Source organism: Achroia grisella, unplaced genomic scaffold (assembly GCF_030625045.1).
Source record: "Achroia grisella isolate CSIRO2021 unplaced genomic scaffold, CSIRO_AGI_Agris_v1 utg413, whole genome shotgun sequence".
Lineage (NCBI taxonomy): Eukaryota > Metazoa > Arthropoda > Insecta > Lepidoptera > Pyralidae > Achroia > Achroia grisella.
In genome coordinates, this window is record NW_026712846.1 from 2,121,048 (window position 1) to 2,143,207 (window position 22,160).

The window sequence follows — 22,160 nt, forward strand, 5'->3', positions numbered from 1 at the left end:
AAGACGATATTTTCCCTTTGCTTCTGAGCTAGTTTATTATTGGATGCGTCATAAGAATTCTGAACAAGTGACTCATAACGAAGATGAAAGTATAGAAGTTTCTAGTAGTTTTGTCATTAAAGTTAGAACAATTTATACCTAATATTTTAAGTTGGATAGTTCGTCATGCACTCATTTTACTATTACCTACTTAAAATTTGAAAACTTTTAGGAGTTCATAATTGAAATTAATTGCAACCGCTAAGGTTTATTCAGTATTATATAATAATTTTAGCACGTCTATCTATGCATTTACAATGTCAAATTTTGCAAGTCAAATTAAGAAAAACTTGTCAGTGACTTTCATTACCTACAGGTTATTACCATGTCATTTATCTTTATATGTTACCGATTTCAGTATAAATATAAATGAGGATTTCATTATCACGTAATTAATTTTCTTGGTAGTGGTAATATATATTAAAAGTATAAATCGTAGGTTCTTTAGATGTGAAGCCAGAAAACTAGATATTTTATGAACACAAAAATATAGAAATCATACTGTTCTACATAAGAAACAACATTGTGTAAACACTGTTGAAAGTAGGTATATATGATAAGTTACCGTACATCTAAAAATATAAAGCAATAAATTGAATGTTTGTTACTCGTAATATTTTCAGACATAAATATAGAAGGAAATCAAAATCAATTTACGAAATATTTTTATGTATCAATAAAATACTTATCATACAAAAGGGAAACGACAAACAAATTGATGTTGGTAACAAAAGACAAACAAAAAGAGTGGACAATTTACAGGTGTACAATAAATTAAGTGAATCATGAACACCAATAGGCGACCGATTACCCGCTGGGAAAAGAGTCGTGGCAACGGCGCCTTCGCTGATGGATATAAACATAAAAAAACCTGTCCATACGTGCGTGGACTGCCCACGCACGCTATTAACTTAGACGGTTTATTGTCCCATTCATTGGAGTAACATGAGACTGAGCATTTCAACCTTTGGAGGTAAATTTGTCCATGATTTCCCATATTGAATTACCTACTTGCCAGAATTAGATTATTGTGTAATCTAAAGTAATTGAAAATCCGAGTTAATCGATTTGTAGAAATGTAAACATACTAAAGGCTTAATAACAGGCACACCAGATCCTGAGAAGTAAATGAAGTAAACTGAATAGAACTAGATATTATGATTGGTTGTGTAAATTAAACACATTCATTAAAATAAATACCTATATACATATGTATGTATATAGCTACATTTTAAATTTATACCAATTTATAATAAAATATATAAAAAATAGTAATAACTTTTGCTTCTCAAAAACGTTGATTTCAGTCTAAGGATTATTAGTAGGTATATGTACTTAATTGTCAAGACATATATAATACCATAGAGAACTGGAATCTATTTCTTAATTGTCTTTTTAACTGTTAAACCATATAACAATATATACTACTTGTACTATAAGTTAAAAATTTGATGCCATGTTTAGTTAACGTCCGTAAAAAACAGATAATTTTTTATTCCAAAACTATAGCGGTTAAATCCTTAAATTAGATATCTATCTATATTTTTGCTGTTCGTATGTAATGAACCGGGAGTCAAATAATCATAACCGGTCAGGCCCAGCTATCATTATATACCGATTTTTTGGGGATCAATTTACGACCAATCACGCTATAATGAGAAAATAATAACGTTTGATTCTCGCTCATTATAAACGGACACGTAGTTTGAACGGGCTTAAATATCAAATTAAGGTAGGTCAGTAATTTCAAACAAAACATGATATTAAACAAGTAAAAATTACAGTGGAATACCCTAATCAAAATGTTTATTGTAAAAATTCGAGTTGCAAGACATATTTTGAATTTCGAAGAACAAATATTTAACATACTAGAGGGACAAAATCATGAAGACATAACGTTTTTGATAATTTAGGCAAATTACGGAAAACTTGGCTTTGTCCGACAACAAACATTCATTTAATGTTATTTTAAATAAATTGTCTATTTTACATGGTATTTCGTAAAAACCTAACTACTACATTTTCGCATTTATAAGTGCGAAAATATTTCTAATATTTTCACGATTAAATGGAAAGAGTTACGAAAATATAAATTATAATCTACTTGATTCCATCGTCTATCCTCGTGATGTAGACGCTATATTTTATACAAAAAAAAAGCATATGAAGACACGGGTGACTACTAGTCGTATATAAAAATGAAATCTATTTTATATATCTAAAATACTTTATATAAGTAACGTTTATCCCCGCCCGGGAATCTAATGTGCTAAGTTTTGGGTGAGAAAATGACATTCCCCAAGTTAATGTCATAAGCCATTCGCCCCACAACTATTACACTATTTTATTTGCAAATAAACCGTGAGACCCAAGTTACAAACCTCTAATAAAATATGACTGTATATTTACCTAGAATTCTATTGTACATATCGTGTTTACTTCAGAAATTTGAAACTCATATCTAAATGATTTTATCGATCGGTGCCATAAAATACAGGTAGGTTGATTGATATCTATTGCTTCGTTGCGCCAAAGATCATTTAATGAAACTTACTTATTACTAAAAACATGGAGTATTTAATATCACGCCGACCTTTTTAATTTCTATAGAATTTTAATGCGAAAGTAAGTTTGTAGAGTTTAAAATAAAAAAGGATATAGGTTACTATGTAACTTTATCATGGTTGAAATATTGGACAAAAGCTAATCTTATAAATAATACTAAATATTATAAATACTAACGTGTCTCTGTCTCTATCTGCTTGTTACTTTTTCATGATTAAATTACTAAACGAATTCTAATGATGTTTGAATTAACCATACGTTTGCATCAATATAATTTTAAAAGGGAATTTGGTACAGACAAAGTTGCAAGGAACAGCTAGTATTGTATAATTTTTGTTTAATTTTAATATCATGACATTTTTTAATACAAATTCAGATCCGCTATTGAATAAACATATTTGTCGAAGTCTGTATGCAATAGCGAGGATTTGCCTAAACATAAGTATATGATTTCATCAGCTCGGGACACTATTTTTTAATTAACTTTATTTTACTGGTGAGTGACACGACTCACAAAAGAGGTTTTGCAAAAAAATGCTCGTATCATTTCGTCATTAATCTGTAACATCCTTAAGCGTCTGCCTGCAGGGCAAACTCTTTCAATTTAATTTGAGGCTTAGTAGAGTCTTCACTAAAGTCGACGCTGTACAAAGGGAACGTATGTACAAACAACGTGGAGTGGAAAATGATCCAGTGAATGATAAAGGATTACTGAAGAGAAACCCATTAAAAATAAATTATGTTGGCATATTTGGGACGGCCTCGCTTTAAAAGGCTATAATATTCATTGCTCAAAATATTCAAATGTTAAGGGTTAATCGTAAAGGGTATAACAAAATCCAAATCCAGAGATAAGTAGTACTCATTAAACTGAAGCATTTTCAATACAGACCAAAATGGGGATCTGAAAACGGAACTTTTCATATTCATTTCAAATTGTGTGTCGCAGTTTAAATTAAAAGTTCAAAATTACTATAAGTTTTCCATTTTACTTCTTTCATAAAAAGATCTATGGCTTTCAGTTTGACTTATATGTATATCTACGAGTATACTACTTTATGATCACCTTAATCTTCATATTTATACATTTATATTAAAGTCGTGACAAAGTAAAAACTATATGCGTGTCTGATTTATATTTGTACTGGTATAAAATAATTTTCCAGAAAAGGATTTTCGAAAATTAAAACTCGCAAAGAAATAAATATTTCAATAAATAAAATCAGTTAAGTAAACACTTAACTAAGTATTATATCATGCTATGTTTGATCACTGGCCGGAACTCGAAATATGAAAGCTGACATTAAACTGTGAAACGGTGTGCAAATGAAAAATTTCCACGACGCTTATTTCGCTATTGTTGCCAATTTGTTAATGCTCTACGGACTGATTCGCTCAACTTTTTTTTCAGTTGATGTCATTTCATATTTTCATAACCTTTTCTGAATGCGTTATCGATTTAACTGTTCGATTATTTATTCAAACTAGCTCTTATCCACACTTCACCCATTCTTTTCTTTGATATAAAATATAGCAAATTTATCTTCCTTGAGACACAAACTAACTACGATCCAAATTCCATTAAGATTCAGCCGTTTAATTGTGAAACTGTAACAAACAGATATAAAGTAACTTTCGCATTTATAACATTAGTATGAATGCGCCTATTCTTCTTATTAGCATTGTTTATGTACGACTTTTTCTAAGAATTAAGAAGTTATGTCTTCGAGATTAAAATGTTGGTTCATTTTTCAGACTAAATCGAAACTCGATAGGACTGATTCTTCAGAATAAGCATAAAAAAGAGGAATTTTCATTTCCATATTGTATACAGAGCACAATGTAGAATTTCGCTTTGGTTTTATGTATATCAGAATGTATAATTAGCTGAATTTCTAATGGAAATTTGTTATTCCACATATAATGGTTTATCTTAATTTAATATACCTATATCTTTCTTATTAATGACATCAAATTGCGTTATGTTATCCGTTCGATAATAAACGCAAATAGTAGATGGCACACAGTTCTATTTTCAGTGCTACTGTCATGAGTAATTAAAAGTTCCTTTTGAAAGGATATTTCATGTTAAAGACGTAGAAAATATAACTCTAATTTAAGCATTTGATCAAAGGCAATCATTTACTATTATGACACCTACCTAATGGTACAGGTTGATGTAGGGTGATGTAGGGATTTTTTTAATTCTCTTGAGAAACTAGTATCTCTGTGATAAAATACAATATTTTTTTATTTGTATATCAACAGTTCGTCAAATACTAATCAAATTGTATAATACCTAACTGCAATTATTAAATAGTTAATGCATTACGCATATCAAAAGTTACAATTTTAATTTGATGGCCTTGGTGCCAGCACTTCTTTTTAATTCCGAAGATCGCGGGTTGAAATCCTCGCAATGTACAAATATTTGTATTTATGAGTATGATTATTTGAATCAGTCAAGGTGTTTTCTATTTAAAAAAAAAATGTATCTAAGCATTTATATCAGTTGTTTGGTACTCATACCACAAGCTCTGCTTAGTTTTGGACTACATGGCGCTGTGTGAGTTGTCATGGGATATTATTATAGACTATACATATAATATGTATGTATAATCTGTCTAAAATCGGAACATTTTCAACAGCATTACATACTCCCCTGGTTTATAAATTTCATTTTAAAACATTCTAAACGTTGTCGGTTTCTAATCAAATATATGGTTGACCATACCCGCATAACTTTAATTGAGTGTATCAACGGCTTTAATATAGCCCTTATCAGTTCCACGCTAAAATGTGTGTAAATGTCCCTAATGTGACAGATAAGTGTAAAGAAGTTACACGGCTGTAATCTCCTGATTGACAAGAACATGCCTCCATATCCGGTTATGTTCAGTTGGTCAGTTATAGCATTATTAATAAAAAATACAGTACAGTGTACAGTTAGCTGTCACAAGGGTTCCAAAATGTCATATTATTACAATTAAAAAAAATGTATACAATATATATTATACTATATACTATTTACAGCGCCATCTAGTCCCGCTAGCTCTTGTCTAAGCTAAGCAGAACTTGTGTTACGAGGACTAGACTATGGATAGATTTATTTCAGTAATTTTTTCATGTAAATGCATATTTTATATACTATATATAGAAAACACCAATAATCATACAAATATCATATTCAGGTATACAAATGCTTTACCGTGCGATGTATTGAAATCATAATTTTAAACTAGAGGTTGATCTATTAATATAATAACGAGAATACGTTTGATTTTTAGTTTTAAATTAAGGCCGACTTAAAAAACTTCACCTATACAAAGCTTCATCATCAGCAAGTAAAGTAGACTGTATTGTTATCTTATACTCAGTATGTGCATAACACTTTACACATATTGCATTTAATAAGTAATTCATAAAACTATTCTTAAAGCGTAACAGTTATAAATTTCCCACAATATGTTACTGCATCATAAAATCCATTTGAATAACATTGATATTGATCCATTAGGTGTGTCTATTTGTATTGAACTACAATATTCTAAATATAAACATATACAAGTAGGTTCATATAGTAGGAAGCCATACCAGACTACCAACCGAGGAGGCAAAACAAGTCGTAAAAATTTACGTTCGAGCACACCTTCTTGGAAGGCCCTTGTATATTTGATTGAGAACTCTTGTAAATAAATATTCCGGACTACAGGCGTTGGAAATACATTACTTGTATACTGTACTATAACAACCTATTGACACGAAAGGGGTGGGGAGGCAGAATATTTTTAATAATATAGGTATATTTAATACGCTAAATATAAATTCTAAATATACATACTTTAAGATTTCTTTCATCTAATGTCTTGGGATATCTGAATAGTTATTGATAAAATACTACCTAATCGAGTCAGAGATAAAGAAAATGACATAATATTTGAAATAATTGATCAAAGACGAAACGTGTTAGGTAATTTCTAAAACTTTACTCGTACTCTTGGCACTTAAATAAGAAATGAAAATAAACGGACGATGAACAAACAACCCGATTAGATGACAGTTATAATCGCCTACACTACCCACTATACCAATAACAATACGTGTGAACGAAGCTGAACGGTATATCACGATATTATATTATAATGCATTTTTTTAACTCTACCGAGTTTGTAGGACACTTGCTTTATTATCTGAGTTTTAGTTTAAGATTGAGGATAAAACAAATTAAATTACAGGGTATAGAGGACTATAGGTGACGGATACCACTAACGATCAAGAGAACGGTCAGATTCTTTGTCAATCCAATTACAAAAAAATAAAACACTAAAATGAATATATATATCATATCTATGTAATACATTACTCTATATATTGTTTAAATTATGTTACAGCAGTTATCCACATTATAAAATACAACTGTACTTTCAAAATTTATTTTCGTAAATAAACATAACACCCAAGTTTAAAACTGTTGCAAATATAATTCGCCCTCAGAGGGTTCCGTGCCATATCTAAATAAAAATATTTCTCTTTTTACATTATTTCTTTATCACGGATTACACTGGCAAAAAGTGTACACCGTAACTATTTTATTATACTTGTATTAGATATTTGACATCGTTACGGTACTATTACTTAGTACCTACTAGATATCTTTGATATTAGCACCAGTATATCTGAATACTGTATTAGTTCATTTATCAAAATAAAGAACTCGTATAAAAACACTTTTATTGTTGTCAAGCGAAGCCAACCACTAATCAATTATTATTACATTATTATGTCAAACGTCTATTTTCTTAGAATTATCATTAGAAAATAAGCTACATATCACTGCAATAATTAGATTGTTTTCCCTTCAATACCTACAAAAGATTACAATTAATTAATTCTAAGCTAAGACTCTTACTCTGCATAAGTAGAATAGAGTTTGGTAATAAAGAAAAAAAAAGTGGCTAATTATAATAGGTACTAATATTATAAAACTAACAAATATGTAGGTGGGTATACATATTTGTGATAGTGGTGGTGTTGATGTTAGAAACTATTGGACCAAATCTAAAGATTCTTTGATTAATTCAAAGCTACAATACTTCTCAGCAATACACACCATGCTTTTAATTAAGGCTTCCATGGTAAGGTAAGACTACGGCATCACAGAAGAAAGAAATAAATAGTATGAACACAAGCAACTACAAGTGGTAGTCAATATGATTAATAATTACTTAGATAAAGAAATAATATATTAAGTAAAAATGAATTTAATTCAAGACTAAAATACCCTAAATAAAATAACAATTGACCCGAAATGGAGTAAGTTACATCAACAAAGTAAAATACAACTCGCAGTCTAACTAATTTAGATTCGCCAATTCTCTCTGACCTTACAATTACCGATGCTAATCTTCTGGCGAACTGCAAATCTACTATAGTTTAGAGTTTACTATCTTCAGGTTAGCAGCTCTGTGTGTATGGAGCAAACATGCTGAGACTGATTTAGTTCGTCTTAAACCTGACTAACTAAGAACAACGATGTTTCTACACTCCTGGTATTATAACCTCCTTTAATTAGATCTGGGTTTCAAATTACACTCGAAAGTTGTTCGAAATTATAGTGTAAAATTGCTATAATGACTGTGTAAACGAATATTATGGAATGTTATTTAATTAGTTTCTGATTTATTTATAATAATATTGTTTTCCATGTACACTATCTTAGAATGTTCTGTCTCATTTAAATTGTTTAAAAATAAGATTCAAAGAGTAGAACAATATCTCAGTACGTAATAAAATAACACTAAAAAGTTTTTTTGTATGGTCATTTCTGATACTTTTAAGTTGATTATAAAGACTTTATCATTACACAGTATAAAACAAAGTCGCTGTCGCTATCTGTCCGTCCCTATGTATGCTTAAATCTTTAAAACTACACAGCTGATGCGGTTTTTTAATTGATAGTGTGATTCAAGAGGAAGGTTTATATATATAATACATGTACCTACACCCGTGCAAAGCCGGGCGAGCAGCTAGTAATAAATAAATATCAGAATTAAGAAAAAATAATCGTGTATAAGATAATAATGTACACAATTGACATTAATCAAAAATATTGACACAAACATTCCCGTACTATACATTATTATCACACAGTTGCTCGTACGTCTATTAATTCTTAAACGACAAATTTAAATATTAACATACCTCCATTATGTAAAGTATTATAATATTGTGTCTAATTAACACCGACTCTCCAATATCTCCTATAGTCGAATATAAATTAAAACCTTGCGTTAATGCGAGATTTAAATTCGTATTCGAGTTAGGACAAACGTAAAGTTAGAAACGGAAAATTGTTATTTTAAGTAACTTCGACAAACAAGGGTCGCCATTTAATTAGTCTTTATTAGACCCTGTTGGAGAAGTTTGCGTGTATGCAAAATTTCGGCTCCAATCAACGAGCTGTTTATTGCGATTAAATTACAGAAAAGCTCGTCCTATGACAGTAATTATGGTCATTAATATTTTCATTTAGTATGCATTAATTTTAGAATAAGGAAACTTCTTTGGAATAGCAACGAGGAGCATGAGGACGCCACAAGCATCACAAGATAACGAGATATCCGTAGTACTACTTATGTATATATACGATAGTTGCCATGTACCATCATGCGCGTCTTAGCAGAAATCATAGTCATTGCAGAAATAAATGTCTCTTCATTTTTTAAATTCTCTAATAAGTAATTTATTGACTTTGTTTTAAGTAATTAATAAATATTTATTATAATTTTAACTTATTGATATTGAAACCAAAACATTAAAGTCAGATATTCTAAATAATTGTGTACGATATGAGTACGTATGTAACAAGATTTATTTTAGCATACAATCAAAATGAGAAGATATTCTTATAACAAATACATGTTATCCGCAACTCCGTACGCGTGGTATTTTAATTTCTTTTGCTAAAAATAAATTATCTAAAATAAGAATAAAGGTTAATTAACTTATTATAACATTAGCTATTTGCGAGTGAAAGTCCCGTCAAACCAACCTAGGTTGGTCAGTCTTGTTTCAGAGATTAGCAAGAATAAATAAACTGTCAAAACACAGATAGACAGATAATTTTTTTTTATGTAAGTACCCTTATTTACAAACAGAACCTAAAGCGAAAGTTTATTAGCTTTTATTGAGCCCTTCAAGAATGAATATGAAATAACTTTATATGACTACCTACATACATATATAATTATTATTACTATTATAAACAATAGATAATTTTTATAACTTCCCATAAAATTACCTTCACAAAAACAATATGAATAGTTTTACAAAGTTAAATTATAGGGGTAAAATAACCAGGCGCCCATAAAACGTGAAGCAACCGACGAATACCAAGGAGCTTAGCCCACACTGCGTGACTTCGCACACATCCATCGTAACAAAGCGACGAGGATAGAACAGGTAGAAAAACCCCACCAAGCTAATATTACCCTGTTTCAGTGTAAACACGAGTTTTGTACAGGACTGCAATTTTAATTAAAGCAAATATTAAATATACGAATATAGACCGTAATGTAACATACATTGAATACAACTTAGACAATGTAATAGTACATCACATGCATGACGTCAAAACAAAATTCATGCAAAAAACGAATATAATAATCATCACTATGATCTCTATTAATTTCAATATAATTTTAAGTCTTTATTATATTAAATTACATTGTATATTTCTAGTCAGAAGTTAATACGCATTACTTACGCAAATGCAGAATGCAAATTTGCGTTTGCACTATCTTCAATCTAATGTCTGCTGAATATCTTCATATAGAATTCTATACAATGCAGACTATATTTCTTGTTGGTAAATGCTTTAAACTAAATATTAACCTTAAAATATTTAATTGACATTTAAAAGCTTGAGAGAAAGATACTTTTTAATGTATAAGTAATAATCGTTTGTATCCAAAAACATGTCATATGAACGCTTAAAAGCGAGATAAAACTTGATTAACCTCTCTTGTTTCCTCATTTCGTTCACATAACACCAATTAACCTTCGAATATTCTTTCCATTTACATGCATAAACTAATTCTTATGCAAAGCACTCGGAACATTCATTAACATTAGTTTTTACTTCAACTTAGAACAGTCCGCTGGGCCGTTCCCCATATCTTTTGAATATACTAACACCGCCTTTTTCGTTACCGATTAAACCGAAGTCCGACATCGACACATTAATATCTTTTTTACCGCCATTAAAATATGCGTGGCATTTAAGTCGTCTTGATATCTCCGTATCAGTAAATGGATACGTTACTTATAAAAGGTAGCATTCTAAATGTTACTTCTTTAAACTTGAGTAACATCTTTATAAATACTATAAACATGTGTATTGTTAAGTTATTTTATGTTTTAAAAGAGAATAGAACATATAATTTTATGATTACTAATTTGGTTTGGTGAAACGTTTATTAAAAATGAATACGAAATCGAGTACTAAATCTCAACGAGAGGCGCTAATGTCGATATAATCCGCTACATCCGCAACTCACCAACCCTCTAATAAAATTAGCAATATAAAGGAAGTGATGGATCATAATGCACAAGATAGAGCACAATATATCAGTTACGAATTTTCAGAGGGCATTACCTACTTAACATTATTATAATTCAACCGTAACCTTCGCAGCATAGCTTTACAAATTATTGGCATCTATTCCTGACATTACTGACTAAAAGCGGATGTTGCGAGCACAATGGAGACAACAAAACATAAATATTGGCCTATTAGTCGGAACTGGGATATCGATACCCCGACGAAATTTGTCAGAACTTTTGTGCACAGTTCCGGCAGTAATCGCTTTACAAATGGTGTATAGAAAAAACTGTAGCCGAGTATTGTGTTTGCTTGAAACTGTTAGAGGAATGCTCCCAGGTATACATGGGGGTGTATCGATCACACAATGTGCAAAGCGGTGATAATAAGTTTAAAATAAATCAGTGGTGACATTGCGTTCGATTAATAGTGGCCAAATTAATACAAATGGGCCCTTTTATGGGAGCAATGCTACCATTATTGAAATTTTAATGGACGGTTACGTCGATGAAATTTCTATTTGTTGTTTAATGGATTTTCCTATTATTAGTTCTTTTAAATATATACTTGATAAACTCATTATGGAAAGCGCTTAAAGTAGGGATATAAACTTAATATAATAAATATTTATTGTATTCTTATTAGAGACTGAGTCGACTTCATTGGACGTTTGTAATGCCAGTGGCTTTCTTAGATTCTTTTTTTGCCGGCGTGCCATCGAGCGACTGTTCAATGTGGATTCTTGGAGCACTTGAGCTTGAACAGGTTTTAACATGGGGACCGAAAACCGGTAAAAAATCATCACAGGTAATTACGGTAGGCTCATCGCATCAGAATCCGATATAGAAGTGTAATAGCATGAGTAATTGAAAAACAGAATCTATTTTCACTGTAACTTGTTTAATTCTTATAATAGATATTTCTTTTTACTTTGTAGACTGTTTATATAAATAGTCGTATATTTATTTAAAGCGTACGATTATATAATATTACAAATATTACTATTTATTTTATTTAGTATTGTCATGAACAACGTATTTCCACGTTGTAAATGTTTTTCTTGTTTGACCCACAATGTAAGTGCTGTTCATTGTGGTAACCATTTTCCGACGACGACTTGTTAAGTAAAATTATTAGAAACCATGCATTGTGTACGAGATTGAAAACAAAGAAATTCTCCAAGTAACAAAAAGAAACAGTAGGAAGGTAAGTGTTTTTCGTTCGGTAATACATGGTCAGCCATAAAAAATATTTATGGACATGATCGTTTCTAGAATAAAAAAGCTTAATATTTAGTAATATTACCATACAAGTTGGTGTTCTTTTATCAGCGATATGATAAAGAAAATAATAATCATAGCGCGATAAGTATATTGAGTCAAATACAGTGTTAACTATTTACACAACACCAAAGGGCGTTCCTACTGCATAATATTCCGCCCTCTTAATCACTACCGAGCGGAATAATTAATAACACCTCAATTAAAATTTCGACTAAAGGGCTTCCACCCATATGATGAAGATATTCTTTTTTAACTTCCTGCAATCTAAGCATATTTTTGGAAATTATTTTATCATGGGATTGTTTACGTTATATTTACCTTCTATTATACATTAAATAATAGTAATTACGGATATGTATGTACTAATTAGTTATTCTGAGATAATCCATTATTATGAATGTGTGTTTAGTCCCTATAAATAAAAATAATATTAGTTAATAGTTTTTATCAATATGGTATACTTATTAACATGTTATAGATAATACTTTTATAAGTATTAATATATACCTATGTTATAATGCATTCTGATTTGATTTAGCCTAATCAGTGTAATTTAAAAAATATTAAGCTAATTCACAACTGTTTCAAATCGTTGAAAACATTGCAATTGGTTTAAAGGATTAAGATCATTGTTTCGTGTCAGAACAAGTTGTATTACTAATTAACGCCTCAGGGAGCTGAAACAGGCTATGCGATTTATCGTAAAACCCAATTTAGAGCCGGGAGGCACGCGATTACAATCTTCTCACGACAGGAAGGCGCGCAAACTCCTCATCTCGAGGGAAATCACGCACGCAACAAACTTTATGGCAACACGTCCCGAGAAGCGATCCGCCTCGGGCAGCCGAAGACGCCCGCACCACACGCAGACTTATTTAAAATAAATAATATGCAGGCAGTGTCTACGCGGGGTCAAATTAAAAAAAACTCCAAAACACATCTCACTCCCAGCACAAGTTCATTCATCAACATCATAACATCACTTTCACAAGTCACGTGGTAACCGCGAGAGCACTGCCCACCATAAAGGGGTAACAAAACACTGACCGTTGTTGAATACGGCTGCAGGCTTAGTCGAATACCGTCTTGAGCGAGACGTTCCCGAAGCAGACGCTTTAATTGCAATCGTGGTATTTTCACTAACTCAGCTTTGCCTTCCTCGTACTCATCAGCGTATTTTGCAGGTTCTATTGCCACTGTTGCCTGCTCTTTTCTGGTTTCTTCTTCACATCTACAGGTGTCTCTGGCTGCTGCGGCCTCTTCCAATGTAAAATAGACAGCCGCAGCACCTTCTTCTCTCAAGGATCTGATAGAATGCAGGAGTCTTTGGCGATGTGTAGGATTAAGAACTCCGATTGCATCCAAGTCTGGCTCTCCGACTTGCTTGCATATTTCCAAGTCATCGTACCCATTATCTATAAAACTCTCAGAATATTGGCCCAAATGTAGGGATCGCAACCACTCGACGACGATGTTACCGGTCGTGGACGAGGCCATGTCGCGTCAAAACGCGGTACGCATTACAACGCGTGCTCGCGGCACGGCGATCGGCGAGTAACTGGCGGCCACACTCCCCTTCTCCCCACTTTCCCCTCCACAAGCCGCGGTCGCCGCCCCTAGTCCTTCTTGCTTTTGCTTTTTGACATTTTGTAGCATAGCATAATCCGTTTCATAGAGGTGCGCGTCGCACCACGTGATAGTTTTAATAATATTTACATTTCTTTTGCATAATTTATATCACTTGCCTACCTATTGAGTTTATGTCAGCTTCTTTTAACTTTGTTTATAAATAGAAAGAGTCTTTTTAAAAAGCTTCTTGTTTATTTTTACGTCTATATCATTTTGATGGTGAATTAATAATGAATAACTTAAACGGTCCTCAGATCGACATGAGTTGAACAGCGGGCGGTAGCAGGACTTTTGAGATATGACTTATACGAGAATTGACATGAAAAATACGACACAGTTCTATAACAACAAATTGAGTTTTAAAGGTTTATTTATACGTACAATAATGTTCTTCATTATTGAGTAAAGCCATTTAGATACACTTTTATACAATGCTTAACTTATATGGATTAGTCTGATTTTGATGTTCCATTTTTATTATGTACTAACTGTCCCCGCGACTTCGTCCGTGTGGAATTTAACTTTATTTTCCTAAAATAAAAGTAGCCTAAGTTACATCATCAGTTATTACATCAGCTACCTGCCAAAAAAAGTTCCGTCAAAATCGGTCCAGCCATTTCAGAGATTAGCCGGAACAAACATACAGACAGACAAAAATGGTAAAAAAATGTTATTCTGGTGTATATACCGTATTTATACTCATATGCATGTAGTAAAAACCGGTTATTTCAATTTTACAAACAGACACGCCAATTTAATTTATTTGTATAAATTATTATTGTACATATAATACATACATCAGAATTTGAAAAAAAGAACATTTTGTCAATTCCCAATTGATTTTTTTTTATATTGGAATTAAAGAAGAGTGTGAAAAAAGAAAGTGTTAAGCTAGAAACTGAAATTGTCAATACCAAAAAGCAGTTCACGATGTGCAATATTGTGTTGTATATCATATCCCTATGTGAAATATATTAAAAGAAAGTTTTGTATAGTAATTCATTAAAATCCAGTTTAAAATTAATATCAACTTTCAATTATAAAATACGAGTACCGAATACCTATTTTAGTTGGTTTGTGGAATTATGAGTGCTGTATTGGAAAACAGGCTCCGATCTATTTACCTCTGTTTAACCTCTGTTTATTACTTCAATTAATATCGAAAAAGCATAGTCATGTTCAAATGGAATGGAAGTTGTGTTAATTTACGTTTTAATTGATTGTTTGGCTATAGTACATACATTTATTAAAGTTGTACCTACAGGACATTTAGATTACTGTCGGTAACTAATTTCAAAATGAGTTGTCGTTGTAGATTATACCACCTTATTTATAAGAAAGAAAAGTACTTTAAAAAAATGATATCTACACATTATTTTTCCTTTATTTATACCTATATAAAATAAATAAATAAATATGAAGCGTCTGTTTCTAATTTCACAATTATACTACTACTACGTACTAAGTAGTACTAAAATAAAAGGAATGATTAAATACATAAAAGTTGTCTGTCTCTTTGTTATTGCTAATCTCTAAAACGGCCGGACCGATTTTGTTAAGACTTATCTGCATATAAGGGGCTTTTACTCACAAGTAACTTACGTTATAAGGATAACAGACTACTTTTTATTTATATTATTTTTTATTTTTATAAAGTTAAATTCCGCGTGGACCATGTCGTGGGAAACAACTAGTTTAAAAAAAAAACTATTAGACTAAACGAAAAAGACTTAATATGAAATACTAATAGAAACTATTATAGTTTCTATTAGTATTTCATATTAAGTCTAATAGTTATTTTATAAATGAATTAATAATAATACTTTATTTAATTAATTATTCATTATATATATTATACTTTAAAACCGGATGGAATTAAAAGTCATTTATTACGCAAATAACTCTTATCTAAATCAGAAAATGATTACAACAATACCAATAACTTTATACATATATAGACAAAAATTAAACTAATCACGAAATTTTAATTTTATTGTATACTCAGGTAAACACTCAATCTATTATTATATAACAAGCTGTGTCCGCGTGAATTAGAAACCTTGACCGAATAAATAAAAAATATTTAATAATCTAATCCAACTTCCACATCAAGATACAGTTAAGTATCTAGGAATGCATTTAGATCGCAGACTTACTTGGAAAAAGCACGTCCAAATGAAAAGGGAAGAAATAAATAATAAATATAGAAGTCTCTACTGGATGCTTTAGAAATTCAAGAATCGATAGCAAACTTCTCATTTACAAGGCAATGTTTAAGCCAATCTGGATATATGGGATACAACTATGGGGCTCTGCTAGTGACTCCAACATAATGACAATACAACGAGTTCAAAACTATATATTGAAATAACTTTCGGATGCACCATGGTTTATAAAAACAACTGAGATCCACAAACTACTTGATATCCCCATGGTTAAGGATGTAATTGATGACTACAGCAACAAATACAAATCACGACTACACAGGCACCCAAATAAATTCGCTGGGCAACTTACAATATAACTTGCGCCGATTAAAGAAAAGACGTGATATATTTGACCAAGATAGTCAGACAGGACTGACTTTTTAAGAGCGAGGAGCTGTTCTACTGAGAGCGGCACTCTACCTGTTACAGACGGTACACCACATCTGCTTATAGTCCATGTGACTGATTGCAAGATCTAAAAGGAAAAAAAAATAATAATCTAATCCAAAAAGGCAAAAGAAAAATGTTTCATCGTTCTAGCTTCAAAACCAATGAAAGTTTGGTTTTGAAGCTATTTTTACCCCCATAAGTGTAAAGTTTTTACAAGCTGAATGTCCCATTTATTTATACTTAATCAACAGCGTAAATAAGTTTCACGCTTCTAGCATGAAAAATGATGATACTTACATATAATATTTCATAACTTTTTGACCCCTTACAATCCTTTCTTCACATTAAAAAGTAGCCTATGTCCTTTCTCAGGGTCTAGACTATCAGCTTACTAAATTTCATTTAAATCGGTATAGTAGTTTTAGCGTGAAAGCGCGAAGGACAGACAGAATTTCGCGTTTATAATATTAGTAAGGATATGTAATATTATCTTATCACAGCACATTATTTGCACATCGTATACGTGTACATGTTATTTTATTTATTTGCAAACAAAGTTAATTGCCCATAAGGTGAGAAGTGGGTCTAAGTTTGCTTTTGGTAAAGCAGTTACTCATTAAACTTCTTGAACCTGTTTTATCTCGTTTCGGAGGCTGAAAACAGAAGCGGAGGTTTATTTAAGTTTGCATAAAGCTGACTCGACTGTGCGGCTCAGAAATAGTTTTGGAGATTTATTTATTACCTGCATAATATCCCGCTCGACTTCAAAATGTTGTAGGTAATACGACTTTTCAATAACGAATAATATTTATTAGTGTAATAACTTAGTTAGTAATATAAGTTTTATTTTTTACATTTTCCAGGATAACCTATTGTAAGTCACAGATAAAATATTACTTAAATTAAGTTTCCTCAAATAAATCTTATTCTGTTATACTCTATTTCAGATTTTATATAATAAGTGTCTAAACTTTTATTATTTGTTCACTTTCCTGTTTTTGGAAACAATTCTGAAAGTTACTATATTAGTTTTTTTTAATCTTGTGCACCTACTGTTCTTTTGTACTCATTATTTTTTGGTCTAACTCTACGTTTAGAAAATTTATTTCTTAGAGTAACGTTCAGCTCATAAAACATCAGTAAGAACTATTTCTTACTGCTGTTTTATGCTTTTTTATGTTTTTTAAAAGCTTGTCAAATACATTTTTAGTAACTTAATAACAAATGGACATTCGACTCACATGATTGTAATTGCACTTAAAGAAAGGCAAAATAATATTTAAAGATGAGATAACAAAAATCTTTATTTATAAATTATCATTACAATGTAACACATTTAACACTAGACTTTTAGTAGACAGCTTTTTCATAGATGGTTTCAATATCCTATAAGTGTAAAAATAGTGAAAGTGACACCAGTCTATATCCCATAATTAACAACACATTCTAGTATAGATTACTAAAATGGATAATCTGACGTGTCATATAGCCTCATTAACGGCTGCCAGCAAATTATATCGATTCAGTGTTCTGGTCAGTGGCTAACATAGAATTTATATCTTATGAAATGTCATAAATTTAAGACTTAATAATATTTCGAAAAAATTATAAGTTTATGAAATGTGTCCAATACAGCTGCAAATGAAAGCGATCATTGTAACCCATAAAATCAGCAAACTGAAGTAGACGCAGTCACTTTAATCTAAATATTTTTGTCTACGAAAATGAATACAAAAATTTTATTAAATTAAATAATAAATATATCACCATATGTACCTAATATGTAATTAGGTACTTATGGTGATATATTAACATTATACCATCTAAAAGTAAAAGTGTACATTAAAGTTTTATTGAAATTAAATAAAAATTCGAATTTTATGTTTTAAAGAATAAAGATAACAATATGTAATAGAGAACATTCTAAATTTATAAACATTTTAGAACATATTGAATATAGGGAGTCCAAATTTTCCTTACTATATTTTTTTACTTATTATTTCAATATTCTAATCTACCACATTTTAAGTGTCGATTTCTCTTGGTGTAATATACATTTAATAGCAGTACTATCATCGAATCGAATTTTCACAAGCTTTTATACTATATTTATTTAAATAAATACAAGTTCTATCTTATCCATAATTATTTTATTTTACTTCTTCTTGTTTTGTTGACATAACATTTCTAGTCGCACTGTATTTCTCTGTAAACTCCATATGATTTAACCGAAGTGAATTGGTCCATGAAATCATTTTGGAATCTATTTCGGTATTACATTGTAAGTGCATTTCTAAAATAATGTGTTCAGTTATTTTGAATTAGTACTTACCACTTGTAAATTTATCGTAGACTAGCTGTACTCGCTTGACTGACTTCGCCCGCGTGGAATTTAACTTTATTTTTCTAAAATAAAAGTAGCCTAAGTTACTCCTTATTACACCAGCTACTTGCCAAAAAAAGTCCCGTCAAAATCGGTTCAGCCATTTCAGAAATTAGTCGGAACAAACAGACAGACAATTAAACAAAAAATGTTATTTTGGTATATGTACCGTATTTATATTCATATGCTACATGCATATGAATATAAATACGGTAAAAAACGGTTATTTCAATATTACAAACAGACACTCCAATTTTATTTATATGTATACATTCAAATAGATATTATTGTAGATTATAATAATAATAAGGCAATATAATATATATATATATATATTATAAATAGTTATTTATAAAATATTCCAAATTCTGTCAATACGTATTTACTGTCACAAAAAAGTGTGGACCACTTGTTTGTTCATTTAAATTACTGTAGGTGCTTTTGTTTCCACATTTTTCTTATTTTTGAAGAATAAGAAGAACGCCGATAAGAAGCTATGAAATGGTACCGGGACAAAGGCTTGGCTTAATACACTTTTGAAGGCTCCTCATGGCTTCCTTATCAGAATATCACTCGTTATCTTTCTCGGAAGCCGCGCCCTATTGGGGGATGTAAGCGATATTTTCTTTATAAGAAAATTGTATGATAATTTAATACGATAGACACGGTAGTTATTTATAAAACAAGGTATATTACTAAAGTATAGTGTTTTTCTCTTAGTTATAATTAATTATTTTTATACACTCTATATTTAAAAAAAAAGTAAGAAATATAATATTCCCTTATGATACGATACGATTTACTCCTAGTCCATTCGTCTGATGGGCAATATATTTTATGTAGACACTAAAGCTAGATACCAGTTAATACTTCACAAATTATATTACCGTCTTAATACAACAATATCAAAGCTTAGAGCTCAATATTAGAGCTTCAAACAAACTATGCCTTTACGATAATTATCCCAGATAATATGGATAGTCAGAAGCAAAAATGGATAGTCAATAGCAAGTGTCCATATCCAGGTGAAAACAATACTTGTAATACCGCGTTACAAGTATTGTTTTCAACTATATTTCTATCAAAAGTGACAGGTCAATTTAATTTGGTTTCTTAATGAAATAATAAATAGACTCGCAGTATTTTTAGTGGTGGGATTGGGATTTGCGGAAAAATATAGAAAATAAGGTTTCACTACCATGCGGTAGGGCACTGTCGCTGGTACAGAAATATGATGATAATTCGCTGACTAATTAAAATATCCAAGAATTGTTATCTGCAATATATTGGTCTCGTACTCCTGGAGGTCACCTCTAAACGGCTATCGCACAGATCACAATGATATAAGCACAAACACAAAAATATTGTCCAAATTTGAGATTAACTTTGAGCAGCGTGCACGGCCGTTGATTGCACAAATCAAACAGTTTTTACTTTATCGAAGTGAATAGATGCATAATTGCAGTCGTAGTGACGCGACAGATGCGCCACTTTACAGGTACATACTCACCGGCCAAATTACAAATATAAAAACCTTGGCTGCAAATATAACAGACCAGCGAAATAACAATATATATAATTATTAACAAGAAAAATGTTATAAATGGTGTAACTATTTAGCGCGTTGGTCAGATTTTAGCTTAAGAATTTGAGGTCTTAATCGGTAGTAGGCTATGAAGATTTTCTCACTTTTACTAGTTGAAAGATTTTCTCAATAAAATCAAGTACGTACTGTATTATAAATCTAAGAACAGACAGCAATCATACTGACGACCCAACAAATCTCAGTAACTACTACAATGGACATTGTTTTGTTTTACATCCAATTTCCATAGGCGACGAGCGTGAACGGATTAATGGAGCAAAAGATTGCGCCTACTCGGACCCCGGAACTGTTCTGAGTCATATCAGGGCTTAGTTCCTTATGGAAAACTGCTACTTTTATTTTGTGTATATAGATTAATTTGTCCTACACATACAATGATTAGTAAAAACCTACTCTTTGTAGGTATTGTGAGCGAAGGACTGTATATATTTTAGGCTGGTAAATATAATTCTGGAAAGACGGCTTTTAAGAAATAATAATATAAATGTACATATCAAAAGTAAGGCAAATAACAGAAGAATAAATTTGTCAATATAACATTTTTCTATATCAAATAATAAACAATCAAAAACATAAAGGTATAGATATAGGTTACACAGGTATATATAAAATTGGTTTCAACCTTTAAGGCGAAACAATGACAAATAAAGTTATCAAAGTATCAAAGATAGTTATATTAATTAGAATCCTTGAAAGCCTCGGTGGTCCAACGGTTCAGCACACTTGTTTACTTCTGATGATCGCAGATTTAATTCCTCGAACGGTGTATTTGTATTTATGAGTATTTTTGTCTATATCGGTCTGGATGTTTTAAATTCAAATTCAAATTCAATTCTGTGTATATACAAAAAAATTAAATATATTTGTGTATAATATTTATAGATGTTGTCATATTATAGCATGTACACATTATGTGTACATGCTATGATATGACAACAAGTTTTGCTTACTTGGGATTAGATGGTGTTGTGTGAATTGTCCAGATTCTTATTATTATTATGTAGTGAGTTAAAAGATAACTTTAACTCACACTAGTAAGTAGTCGCGTCTTCATTTTAAATACGAACTCAATAAATACCAAAAAGTCTTTTTCAAATCAGTGCAGTGATTCCGAAGTTTACTATCCTCGTAATAAAATCTACCTGTCTCTCGTTCACTCTCTTTATATTACTATAGACTTAATCAACGTTACCGTTACTCTTATAGATTCCCAATCAGGTAGGTAACATCACCACGCCAGAAATTGAAACAGACATAATTTGTTTCCCGTTGATTTCTTGAAAAGACCTATTTCGTTCTAATATATCCTTTCCAAAATCAGTGGTGCCCTAAGGATGTAGATAAATGTTGGTCCCATCCCGTCCTGACACTTTTGCAGGGTTACAGAGCGAATAATGACCTCGTGCGGCCCTCCTTTCAACTATTTGTGTGTCCATTTGGGTCAATTGAGGCTTCA

General features: G+C 31.0%; 1 protein-coding gene across 6 annotated transcripts in view; it reads right to left on the reverse strand.

Annotated features, from left to right (window-relative positions):
• The window catches only part of LOC131844738 (uncharacterized), a 129,637-nt gene extending 115,601 nt beyond the window's left edge, over nt 1-14,036 (reverse strand). For all 6 annotated transcript variants that reach the window (XM_059193694.1, XM_059193696.1, XM_059193698.1 and 3 more), the window contains exon 1: nt 13,537-14,036. In XM_059193694.1, the coding sequence (XP_059049677.1) occupies nt 13,537-13,986 (450 nt within the window). In that variant the 5' untranslated portion in view covers nt 13,987-14,036. The remainder of the gene's footprint in view (nt 1-13,536) is intronic.
• Between the last annotated feature and the right edge of the window lie 8,124 nt (nt 14,037-22,160).